The sequence below is a fragment of the Narcine bancroftii genome, chromosome 4 (assembly GCF_036971445.1).
Source record: "Narcine bancroftii isolate sNarBan1 chromosome 4, sNarBan1.hap1, whole genome shotgun sequence".
Taxonomy (NCBI): Eukaryota; Metazoa; Chordata; class Chondrichthyes; order Torpediniformes; family Narcinidae; genus Narcine; species Narcine bancroftii.
Window position 1 is genome coordinate 40,499,033 of NC_091472.1, and position 13,045 is coordinate 40,512,077.

The window sequence follows — 13,045 nt, forward strand, 5'->3', positions numbered from 1 at the left end:
TTCTAAACTCCAGCGAGTACAATCCCAATTTGCGCAATCTTTCCTCATAAGTCATTCCTGCCATTCCAGGTATCAGCCTGGTGTATCGCCTCTGCACTCCCTCCATTGCAAGAACAATCCTTCCTTAGATAAGGTGACCAAAACTGAACACAATACTCCAGGTGGGGTCTCACCAAGCCCTGTACAGTTGCAGTAAGGTATCCTTGTTCCTATACTCAAACCCTCTTGATATGAAGGCCAACATACCATTTGCCTTTTTAACCGCCTGCTGTACCTGCATTCTCGCCTTCAGAGACTGATGTACAAGTACCCCTAGGTCTCTCTGCACTTCCCCATCTCTTAATCTATTGCCATTCAAATAGTAATCTGCCCTCCAGTTTGTATTATCAAAGTGGATAACCTCACATTTATCCACATTGTAGTGCATTTGCCATGTATCTGCCCAGTCCCTCAATTTATCCAAATCACACTGGAGCTTCCTGACCCCCTCTTCCGTGCACACAACCCCTCCTAGCTTAGTGTCATCTGCAAATTTGGAGATATTACATCCAATCCCCTCATCCAGATCATTAATGTAAATTGTGAACAGCTGGGGTCCCAGTACAGATCCCTGTGGCACCCCACTGGTCACCGCCTGCCACTCAGAAAACGAGCCATTTATCCCAACTCTCTGTCTTCTACCTGCCAGCCAGTTCTCAATCCACATCAATACTTTGCCCCCAATCCCATGAGCCTTGATTTTGGAAGCCAGTCGTTTATGCGGGACCTTATCGAAGGCCTTTTGGAAGTCCAGGTACACCACATCCACTGGCTCTCCGCCATCTATTTTACCTGTCACCACCTCAAAGAATTCCAATAGATTTGTCAAGCACGATTTACCTTTTGTAAATCCATGTCGACTCCGTCCGATCCCTTTTCTGCTAGTCATATGCTCCGCTATTACATTCTTAATAACGGATTCCATCATTTTGCCCACTACTGATGTAAGGCTCACCGGCTGATAATTCCCCGCTTTTTCTCTACCCCCCTTTTTAAATAGTGGGGTAACATTAGCTACCCTCCAATCCATGGGTACTGATCCTGAGTCTATCGAGTTCTGGAAAATAATTCTTAAAGCATCTGCTATCTGAATGGCCCTAGGATGTAGATTATCAGGCCCTTGGGATTTATCTGCCTTCAATCCCATCAATTTCCCCAAGACCATGTCCTTAGAGATACTGATTTCTTTCAGTTCCTCCCTTGCATTAGTCTCTATGTTTCCCAACATCCTTGGGAGGTTATTTGTATCCTCTCTTGTAAAAACAGAACTAAAGTAAGAATTTAATTGGTCTGCCATTTCCTTATTCCCCATTATATATTCCCCTGATTCTGACTGCAAGGGACCTACTCTGGATTTCACCAATCTTTTCCTCTTGACATATTTATAAAAGCTTTTGCAGTCGGTTTTTATATTTGCCGCAAGCTTACTTTCGTAATTTATTTTTGCCCTCTTGATTAATCCCTTTGTCCTCCTTTGCTGCATCTTGAACTGTTCCCAGTCTTCGGTTGTGGTACTTTTTTTGGCCAATTGATATGCTCTCTCTTTGGACCTAATGCTGTCTCTAATTTCCCTTGTTATCCACAGTTGAGTCACCTTTTTTGGTTTATTTTTATGCCAAACCGGTATAAACGATTTTTGCAATTTCTCCATTAGATCTGTGAATGCTTTCCATTGTTTATCCACAGTCAACTCCCCCATAAACACCACCCAATCAATCTTACTCAACTCCCGTCTCATACCATCATAATTCCCTTTATTTAAATTCAGGACCTTAGTCTCGGTTTTAATTTCATCACTCTCCATGTCGAGTGAGAATTCGATCATATTGTGATCGCTCCTACCCAAAGGGCCTCGCACAACAAGATTGCTGATTAGCCCCTTATCATTGCATAATACCCAATCTAAAATGGCCTGCTCCCGAGTTGGTTCCTCGACATATTGGTCTAGATAACCGTCCCGTAAACATTCAAGGAATTCCGCCTCTTGTATTTTTACCAATTTGACTAGTCCAATCTATATGCAAATTAAAGTCTCCCATGATGACAGCTGTTCCCTTATTGCAAGCTTTTCTAATTTCTCTTTTTATGCCTTCCCTCACCTCTACACTACTATTTGGAGGCCTATATACCACCCCCACTAATGTTTTCCGCCCCTTGCTATTCCTCAGATCTACCATATAGATTCCGCATCTTCTGAGTTAATATCCTTCCTGTCAATCGTGTCGGTCCCTTCTCTCACCATCAATACTACCCCACCCTCTTTTCTTTCTTGCCGATCCCTCCTAAATATCGTATACCCTGGGATGTTAAGTTCCCAGGCTTGCCCACCCTGCAGCCATGTTTCTGTAATCCCAATCAAATCATATTTGTTTATCTTAATTTCCACAGCTAATTCATCTACCTTGTTCCGAATGCTTCTTGCATTAAGATATAAAGCCTTCAGATTTGCTTTTTTCACCCTCCTTGCTCTTTCTGATTTTTTACTTTCGCTGCCTAACCTAACTTTTCCTGTTTTATCTTTTCTGTCCTTTGCCCTATCATACAGGTTCCCACCCTCCTGCCAAATTAGTTTAAACCGCACCCGACGTCTGTACCAAACGTAGCTGTCAATATATTGACCCCTTTTGGGTTTAGGTGTAACCCATCCTTCTTGTAAAGGTCATGCCTTCCCCAAAAGAGATCCCAATGATCCAAGAAGCCAAAACCCTGTCCTTTACACCAGCCCCTCAGCCACACATTCATTTTTCTTAACCTTCCATTTTTGTCCTCAGTTCCACTTGGCACAGGTTGCAAACCAGAGATCACCATCCTGGCTGTCCTATTTCTTAGTTTCTGTCCTAGCTCTCTGTAATCCTTTTTCAGTTCTTCCTCCTTTTTATCTATGTCATTGGTACCCACATGTACCAAGACATCACGCTGTTCGCCTTCCCGTTTTAGAATACCCTGGACCCGATATGAGATATCCCGCACCCTTGCACCAGGGAGGTCATGTGATCACCAGTTGCCCTGTTTTGGAGAAAGAAGAAAAGGGAGGTAGCCCCAAATGCTTGCATTCAGAGTGAAAATAGATCTAAAAACAAGGATCCAAAATTATTGATGGGATTAATAGTTAAACCTTTTGTGACAGGTTCTGTGTCAGTCAGAGAAGAGTCGAAGCCAGTGCCAGTTAAAATCTTCAGAGATACAGTAGTGGCTCAGTCACTCATAGTAGTGTTACAGAGTTCTGTGTTGTGTATTGACCTATGTGTTCTGTGGTTTTATGTTAAAAAGTGACAGTTTGCCTTAGAGAGCCAAGGTGAATGTGGACTGCTAAGAGAGTGGGAGACGGACTGAGCATGTGCAGAAAATGATCTAAAAATTTCTGGACTTGCTGTGGAGTGGAAGAAGGCCCAAAGCACGAGTCATTGTCTGGAGGAAAGTTTAGAATGTTGGGATTTCAAAAACTATGAACATTCCGAAGGCAGCCAGAAGGATCCGGACCAAGCCAGTTGTTCCTCTCTCTGCAAGCAACACAAGACAACTTTGAATTTTGTGCTCTTTCTCTCTCTCAAAGATCTTTTGGCTTCAGTTTACAAAACAAACTGAATTTTGTTTATGATCTTTGCTTCAGTTGAGATCGAAGTTTTGTGAGTCTTGTGTCTAAGTTTTTTTGTGGGCTGGTTGGAAGTATAGCTTAGACTTTGATTACGTATGTTACATTTAGGCTGGGGAATTTATTAGTTTTACACTGTTATAGAGATTTGCATAGTAACCAGTGGGCATTGTTATAAAGGGGGGGGATTTTGAATTAAAGTTTGAAGGTGAATTTTTTGTTAATAAAGTAATTGTTCATCTTTACCTCTATGTGATCTGCCTTCTTTGTGGTTGCTGGTTTGATCTTGTAACATAATTTGGGAGTATCGTCCGGGATCAAACCAATTTGGAAGCTCTAGAGGCGGACTGATTTGTGCTTAGTTATCAGTCATTAATTCCAGAGAATTCATAACTGATTCAACCTCCAGCTTGAAATTAAAAATAAATGGTGAGTGCATAAATCACCAGCAGAAAAACCAGCAACTATGAATATTGACCAGTTCATCGCGAACCCTTCAGTGGTTAATTTAAAATGGTTAAAAAGTCAGAACTGATGGTTATAGTTGGCAAGTTAAAACTTCTAACAGTTAAGAACAGGGATGAAAAAAAAGGAAATTGCCTGAAAGATTGTTAAGCACTGTGTAGGAAAGGGGGTATTTGAAGAAGCTGCATTGGAACAGTTTGCAAAGGAGAAAACTTCAGAGTAAGTAAAGTTAGCTTTGAGAAAACTAGAGTTAGAGGAAAAAAGAGAGGCAGAAAGGAAAGCTGAACGGGAAGCAGTAAGGCAGCCAGAAATGGAGGAAAGAGCAGCCGCAAGGGAGGAAAGAGAGAAAGAACAGAAACATGAGCTAGAAGTAGCTAAATTAAGGCTGACCCTAATCCAAGGAGAGGGAGAAGTCCAAAACCCACGTGCTGGTCAGGAGGAAAGGCTTCTGGTCAGTAGAAAAGTGTGGTTAGTTCCTCCATTTGAGGAAGATGAAATGGACCAATATTTTCAGCATTTTGAGAAAATATCTGTAAATTTAAAATGGCCACCAGACCAGTGGTCACTCTTGCTACAAAGTGTTCTTAAAGGGAAAGCCCAACAGGTGTACTCGTGTCTCACGGTACAACAAGCAGATGATTATGAACTTGTAAAGCAGGTTATACTCTGATCTTATGAACTGGTTCCAGAGGTTTATAGACAAAAGTTCAGGAATTTTAAAAAAAGCAGCAACCCAATCTTACCTGGATTTTGCTTATAGGAAGGTTGTGTGTTTTGATCGGTGGTGTGTCGCAATGAAAGTAGAAAATAACTTTGATTTATTAAGGGAAATCATTCTGATTGAGGAGATTAAAAATTGTGTTATTGACGATATTCAAGAGTACTTGGCAGAGAAAAATATAAAAACTTGGCAAGAGTTGGCTAAATTCGCAGAGCAATATGCTTTAACCCACGAGTCTAAGTGGATACCAGGGAAAACCTTTCAAAGGAATACTGCTGATAATCCAAGTAGAGTAGAAAGAAAATCTAGAAGTGAGGTTAAAAGAAGAGAAGAGAAATGGGTGAAGGAAAAATTTTTGAGCGTTATTTGCCACTATTGTAAGAAGCCAGCCCCCCCCACATCTCCATCGGGCACACAAAACTCAAAACGGTCAACCAGTTTACCTATCTCGGCTGCACCATTTCATCAGATGCAAGGATCGACAACGAGATAGACAACAGACTCGCCAAGGCAAATAGCGCCTTTGGAAGACTACACAAAAGAGTCTGGAAAAACAACCAACTGAAAAACCTCACAAAGATAAGCGTATACAGAGCCGTTGTCATACCCACACTCCTGTTCGGCTCCGAATCATGGGTCCTCTACCGGCATCACCTACGGCTCCTAGAACGCTTCCACCAGCATTGTCTCCGCTCCATCCTCAACATTCATTGGAGCGCTTTCATCCCTAACGTCGAAGTACTCGAGATGGCAGAGGTCGACAGCATCGAGTCCACGCTGCTGAAGATCCAGCTGCGCTGGGTGGGTCATGTCTCCAGAATGGAGGACCATCGCCTTCCCAAGATCGTGTTATATGGCGAGCTCTCCACTGGCCACCGTGACAGAGGTGCACCAAAGAAAAGGTACAAGGACTGCCTAAAGAAATCTCTTGGTGTCTGCCACATTGACCACCACCAGTGGGCTGATATCGCCTCAAACCGTGCATCTTGGCGCCTCACAGTTTGGCGGGCAGCAACCTCCTTTGAAGAAGACCGCAGAGCCCACCTCACTGACAAAAGGCAAAGGAGGAAAAACCCAACACCCAACCCCAACCAACCAATTTTCCCCTGCAACCGTGTCTGCCTGTCCCGCATCGGACTTGTCAGCCACAAACGAGCCTGCAGCTGACGTGGACATTTACCCCCTCCATAAATCTTTGTCCGCGAAGCCAAGCCAAAAGAAGAAAAGAAGCCAGGGCACATAATAGCAAATTGTCCTGTACTGTAAAGGAAGAAAGAGAAAGGGGTGGTACCAACTGCCTGTGTTCAGAGTGAGAAAGTTAGGGATATTTTAAAACCATTCATAACTGAAGGTTTCATTTCGGTTAAAGAAGGATCCAATTAAGTGCCAGTTAAAATCCTGCGGGATACTGGAGCAGCCCAGTCGCTTGTATTAAGCAAAGTTTTGAATTTTGGTGAGGAGACCGATACTGGAGATGTGAATTTAATTAAAGGCATTGGTGGTGAAGCAGAGTCTATACCTTTGAAAAGAATAGTGATGAAATCAGACTTAGTTAATGGCCCGGTTACGACAGGGATAAGATCAAGTCTGCCGGTGGATAGAGTTTCTCTTTTGTTAGGAAATGATTTAGCAGAGGGTAAAGTCATACCTGCAGTGAAACTCACAAGTAAGCCATTGGTTTATGAGTCTGAAAAGGATTTGGAAATCTATCCTGCGTGTGGCATTACTGGAGCCACGTCTAGAAAAAAGGTAGAGGTAGAGAAAGTCTGTGATGATCCTGTAGTGGAGGAAAGCATTGAGGACAAACCTAAGGATCCAGCTTTGCGTTGTCAAGAGAAGAATTAATAGCTCGTCAAAAGCATGATCATGATCTTGCTGGGATAAGAGATAAGATTCTGTCTAACCAGGAAATTGAAACTGCCAGTAGGTCACTTTGTTCAAGATGGAATATTGATGAGAAAGCGGAGGCCACAAGTGATACCTGCCAGTGAAAACTGGGCGGAAGTATGACAAGTTGTAATTCCCAAAACTTACAGGAATGAAATATTAAAATTGGCTCATAGTACACCCTTAGGAGGTCATTTTGGAGCGAAGAAGACAGTAGAAAAGATAAGGAAACAAGTTTTATTGGCCAAAATTAAGAAAGGATGTTGTGAACTTTTGTAGAACCTGTCACACTTGTCAACTGGTAGGCAAGCCTAATTAAGGACCACCAGTGGCACCTTTACAACCCATCCCTGCTTTCAGGGAGCCCTTCTCAAAAGTGATAGTGAATTGTGTTGGCCCATTGCCAAAAACCAAAGGGGAAATGAATAGCTGTTAACACTCATGTGCACAGATTCAAGGTTTCCAGAGGCTATTCCCTTGAGAAATATTAAAGCGAAGACGATTGTGAAGGCTATGCTAAACTTTTTAACACTGTTTGGCCTACCAATGGAAATTCAATCGGACCAAGGGAGTAATTTTATGTCTGGAATATTTCAACAGGTGGTGTATGAATTGGGAGCCCATCAAATTCTGTCGTCTGCCTATCCCATCCTGAAAGTCAAGGGGCCTTGGAAAGGTTCCATTTAACTGTGGAAAAGATGATGAGGGTTTATTGCGTGGAAACTAATAAGGATTGGGATGAAGGAATCCATTTGTTATTGTTTGCTGTTAGAGAGGCTTTAGTCCATTTGAGTTGGTGTTTGGTCATGAATCAGGGGTCCATTACTATTGTTGAAGGAACAGTGGATACATAATGATATTCAATCAAATCTGTTGGATTATGTTTTCAAATTTAAAAACAGATTACATCAAGCTTGCAAGATGGCAAGGAAAAATTTAAAAACTGCTCAGGGAAAAATGAATATTCGGTATGATCAAAAAGCAAAAATTAGGGACATTAAACCTGGCAACAAAGTATTGGTTTTGTTTCCAATGCAGTCAAACCCTTTGAGAGCTCAGTTTTCAGGACCATATAAAATGAAATCAAAAATTAACCAGGTCATCTATGTCATTGAGATGCCTGATCGTCGAAGAGAGACACAGGTTTGTCACGTGAACATGCTTAAATCTTACTTTGAGAAAATGACTGAGGAGGAGACTAGGATTTCAACCAAGGTGCTAGTTATAGAGGAAAGTAAGGAGGAGATACGTTTCGTGGAAGGTCATGAAAGTGATAAGCCCCTGGCTTGAAAATTCTACAGTTTTGTAAAACTTAGACACCAAGTTAATGCAATTGACTAAATCAGAAAGGGAAGAAATGAAGACATTACTTATAAAATTTAAGGATATATTCCCAGGTGTTCCTAGAAGAACTACTGTGGCTTGTCATGATGTGGAGGTCAGTGGTGCTAAGCCTATTAAGCAGCATCCTTACAGTTAATCAGGAAAAGAGCAGTTTGTTGGATCAAGAGGTGGATTATATGCTCAAAAATGACATCATCTTAAAATCAAGTTCAAATTGGAGTTCGCCCTGTGTTCTGGTGCCTAAGCCGATGGCTCAATTAGGTTTTGTACAGATTATCGAAAGGTAAACATGGTGACAAAGACTGATGCGTTCCCTATTCCCAAAATAGATGATTGCATAGATAAGGTGGGGAAGGCTAAATTTCTTACAAAGATTGATCTCTTAAAAGGATACTGGTGTGTTCCTTTGACAGAGAAAGCCAGGGAGATTTCTGCATTTGTTACACCTTCGGGATTGTATAAGTATAATGTTATGCCTTTCGGGATGAAAAAGGCACCTGGCACATTTCAGAGAATGATTAATGCAATAATTCAAGGTTTAAAGCACACAGGAGGCTATATCGATGATTTAGTAATTAGTACGGATACATGGGAAGAACACATGCTTGAATTAGAGCAGTTATTTCAGAGGCTGGTGGAAGCACATCTCACAGTGAATTTGCACAAGAGTGAGTTTGGACATGCCACTGTAATTTATCTGGGTTACGTGGTAGGTCAGGGACAGGTGAAAACGGTTGGAGTAAAAGTATTGGTTTTCACTGCGTTCCCTATCCCCGGTAATAAGAAAGCACTTCAGAGATTTCTAGGTATGATTGGCTACTATTGTAGATTTTGTAAAAACTTCGCAGAAATTGCACTTCCATTAACAAAACTATTTGGAAAGAAAGAAAATTTTATCTGGTCAGATGCATGCCAGAAAGCGTTTCTGAAGTTAAAGGCCATTTTATGCCATCAGCCTGTACTTTTGTCCCCTAACTTTGAAAAGCCATTCTTTTTAGCCATTGATGCCAGTGTCGAAGCGGTTGGTGCTGTACTGTTACAGAAGAAGGATGGTGATGGAGTAGAACATCCCATTTCGTACTTCTCAAAAAAGTTTAACGACCATCATCGAAATTACTCGACCATTGTAAAGGAGTTATTAGCGCTTGTTTTAGTGTTCCAACATTTTGATGTGTATATTTGTACTGCTCAAAAAACGTTAATAATATATACTGATCATAATCAATTAGTTTTTCTGTCTCAAATGAAAAATAAGAACAGACGGTTATTGGAGCATACAAGAGTATGATTTAATTATTACACACATAAAGGGGACAGATAATGTAATAGCACATTGTTTGTCAAGATGTTAATCTGGGTAGATATGAATCTAATCACATAGTTATAAAAAAATGGAGTGTTATTTTATTTATGTAATACTTCCATTAATTGTTAAAAATTTGTTCCTGTGGTTAGCAGGGGAATTGTTACAGAGTTCTGTGTTGTGTATTGACCTATGTGTTGTGTGGTTTTATGTTAAAAAGTGACAGTTTGCCTTAGAGAGTGCAGAAACTCAAAAAGAAATTCTGGACTTGGACGATAAACCACCACTGAGGGTGCTGTGGAGTGGAAGAAGGCCCAGAGCATGAGTCATGCTGGAGGACAGTTTAGAATGTTGGGATTTCAAAAAGGATGAACATTCTGAAGGTAGCCAGAAGGATCCGGACCAAGCCAGTTGTTCCTCTCTCTGCAAGCAACACAAGACAACTTTGAATTTTGTGCTATTTCTCTCTCTCAAAGATCTTTTGGCTTCAGTTTACCAAACTAACTGAATTTTATTTATGGTCTTTGCTTCAGTTGAGATTGAAGTTTTGTGAGTCTTGTGTGTTTTGTGTCTAAGTTTTTCTGTGGGCTGGTTTGGAATATAACTTAGACTTTGATTACGTGTTATATTTATGCTGGGGAATTTATTAGTTTTACACTGTTATAGAGATTTGCATAGCAACCAGTGGGCATTTTTATAAAAGTGGGATTTTGCATTAAAGTTTGAAGGTGATTTTTTTTGTTAATAAAGTAATTGTTCATCTTTACCTCTGTGTGATCTGCCTTCTTTGTGGTTGCTGGTTTGATCTTGTAACACTAGATAGCATCTTAGATTTGATGAGGAAATTGACACTGGCGAGATAAACTTAATTTGAAATATCGGAAGTGATAGTGAACCTATTTCTTTACAGTAAATAGGACTAAGATCGGATTTGTCAACAGATTGGTTATCGTAGGCGTTTGGGCCAACCTGCCAGTGGATGGAGTTTCAGTTACTTGGTAATGACTTGGTGGAAGTAAGGTTGATCCTGTAATACAATTGCTAGCTAAGCATGTCAGTGAGGCCTTGGATATTTACCCCGTCTGTGCGATAACGAGAGCAAAGTCTAAAAAGATGCTGAGGCACATAAGGCTGTGGAAAAAAATGTAGCCGGAATGTAGTTCAGAACAGGTTTCGAGTAGAATTGACCTGGTTAAGACTAAGAACTCCTCTTTAGCCAACCCAGTTCTGATAGTAAACTGAAGGGTCCTGAGCTGTCATTGCCTGGTCAAGTGTTGACTATCAGAGAAGAGGAGGATCCAGAAGTCGCAGATGTAAGGGATAAGGCCCTCTCTGATGAAGAGCAAAAGAATCCCATAGGATATTATATTAGTTATGGAGTGCGAGTAAGAGAATGAAGATCACCTGATATCCCTGCCAGTGCAGACTGAGCCGTGGTGCAGCAGGTTGTGGTACCTAGAGCCTACAGAAATTAAATTATGACTTTGGCTCAAAGCACCCCTTTTTGGAGGACACCTTGGGGTGAATAAACAGTAAATATGATCGCCAAATGATTTTATAAGTAAGGATGTTGCATCCTACAATTTTGTAGGGTCTGTCACATCTATCAAATGGTTGATTAAACCCAACCAGAGTACCCCAGTGAAAACCTTACAGCCGATCCTCGCTTTTAGTGAACCATTTTCCAAGGTAATTGTGGACTTTGTGGTCCCATTGCCTCGAACAAAGGCTGGAAATCAGTATTTACTGACAATTATATGTGCCGATACAAGGTTTCCAGATTCCATTCCTCTGAGGAATATTAAAGCCAAGATGACAGCGAAGGCTTTGTTAAGGTTTTTCACTTTAGTTGTCCTGCCTAGGGAAATACAATCAGATCAGGGGAGCAATTTCATGTCAGGCCTAGTCCAATGAATGATTTAAGACTTGAAGGTTGAACAGGTCACGTCTTCTGCCTACCACCCAGAGAGTCAGGGATCATCAGAAAGGTTTCATTCAACCCTGAAAAATATGATGAGAACTTATTGTTCCAAATATGATAGAGATTGTAATGAAAGAGTTCACTTACTTCTATTTGCCGTAAGAGAATCAGTTCAAGAATCACTTCTTGAAGTGTTTATAATGGAAATTATATTTCTCTTGTATTGTAGTTTTACACTTTAGCTGTTAAAATGTTGTTCTTGCAGACCAAATTTTTTTGGAAACATTTTCTTATTAACTTTTGACAGCAAGAAGGCATCTTTAATATTGCTCAGTTTCATCTGAAGTCAGAGAAATAAGGAGACATCTTCAATGAGAAAATTTCTGTTGTGGTGTTCATGCGAGAAGTACAGAATCAGTGGCAATGAAGAAAAGCCACTTTGTCAAAAGGGAGCAGTTCCACTCTGTCCATTTGTAATGGTCACTTCATTTACCCTTTTCCTGAGTTTGTGATATCATTGTGTGAAACACAGATTCCAAAACCTCCATGCAAGAGAGGGGGATTTGTGGGAAATCATTTGTATGAAGAAACTTTTCTCTGAAAACAGATCTACAAAGAATTTGTGAGTTTGAGAACTTTTGAATGGCAGTTTTAAAGACACTGAGTTAAAACACAAAAAATCTGAGATTGAACTTTATAATCACTCTTCAGAATTATGCCTGAACTGTAATGGTTTGGGTTTTTTCCACATACACACATATATAAATTTGTGCATAGTGGGGTTAAGATTAGAGTTAAGTAAGATTTTATATTATTAATAGTTATTAAAAAATTATTGTTTTGAAGATAACATTGTCTTGGTGAATTTCTATTGCTGCTAGTCTAGATTGTAACAAATTGAGATTTAATAAAAATTGGAGCTTATTGATTGATTAATTTTTGATTTGTTTGGTTACATTTTTGTTTAAAAGCCAATTAAATTGTGTGTGTGGAAAAGACTGCAATAATAGATATTAAGAAGTTTTTGGCATCACCGACCTCGACAGAACCGTAGAAGGCGAACAAAGGTGTGATTCAGTGACTATTGCCCAAAAGTTTAAACTTACGTGGGTAAAATAGTTGATAAAAAAAATTGAGATCCAAAGAATTATAGCTAAAAACTATGTAAAAGAGAAGAAATTTAAGGAAGAGGAGATAAAATATTTTACTGAGAGTAAATCTCTTAAGCAGCAGTAGTTGGAACAGTTTGAGCTCGAAAGATGTTAATTTGAGTTAGAGAGAACAAAAGAAGCTTGAGCTACATGCACTGGAGATGGGGTTACAAAAAACAAGGCAGAAAAAGCTGAAAGGGAGAGGCAGTTTGAGAATGAACGAAGGCAGGTTTTGATATAACTAGAAACGTAAAGCTGAGGAAGCTGCAAAATAAAGGGAGTTTGAAAGCAAGAAGAGAGAAAGAAATCAATCTCTTGGTTCTTGTGAGAGTTTTATATCCAGCAGAGGTGAAGTTATTTCCTCCATTGCATGAGGCTGATATTGATAAATATTTTCAGCACTTTGAGAAAGTTGCTGAGAGTTTGAAATGGCCAAGAAACAGAGTACAATTAAAGGGAAAGCTCAGCAGGCTTATTCTGCCTTTACAATCCAACAAGCCGCTGATAATGGTGCTGTAAAGCACTGGCCACCGTGACAGAGGTGCACCAAAGAAGAGGTACAAGGACTGCCTAAAGAAATCTCTTGGTGCCTGCCACATTGACCACCGCCAGTGGGCTGATA

General features: G+C 40.4%; 1 protein-coding gene and 1 long non-coding RNA gene across 7 annotated transcripts in view; one reads left to right on the forward strand and one right to left on the reverse strand.

The window, feature by feature from the left end:
• pigf (phosphatidylinositol glycan anchor biosynthesis, class F) overlaps positions 1-13,045 on the reverse strand; it is a 102,184-nt gene that overhangs the window by 34,695 nt on the left and 54,444 nt on the right. Inside the window, exon 5 of one of the 6 annotated variants that reach the window (XM_069931109.1) lies at positions 11,204-11,352. The exons of the other annotated variants lie outside the window; for them this stretch is intronic. Within the exon in view, the coding sequence (XP_069787210.1) occupies positions 11,347-11,352 (6 nt within the window). The 3' untranslated portion in view covers positions 11,204-11,346. Of the gene's footprint in view, positions 1-11,203; positions 11,353-13,045 lie in introns of those variants that run through there. 6 annotated transcript variants of the gene reach the window in all.
• LOC138760486 (uncharacterized) overlaps positions 3,533-13,045 on the forward strand; it is a 30,239-nt gene continuing 20,726 nt past the window's right edge. Inside the window, exon 1 of the long non-coding RNA XR_011355648.1 lies at positions 3,533-3,665. This is a non-coding gene — a long non-coding RNA (uncharacterized lncRNA). The remainder of the gene's footprint in view (positions 3,666-13,045) is intronic.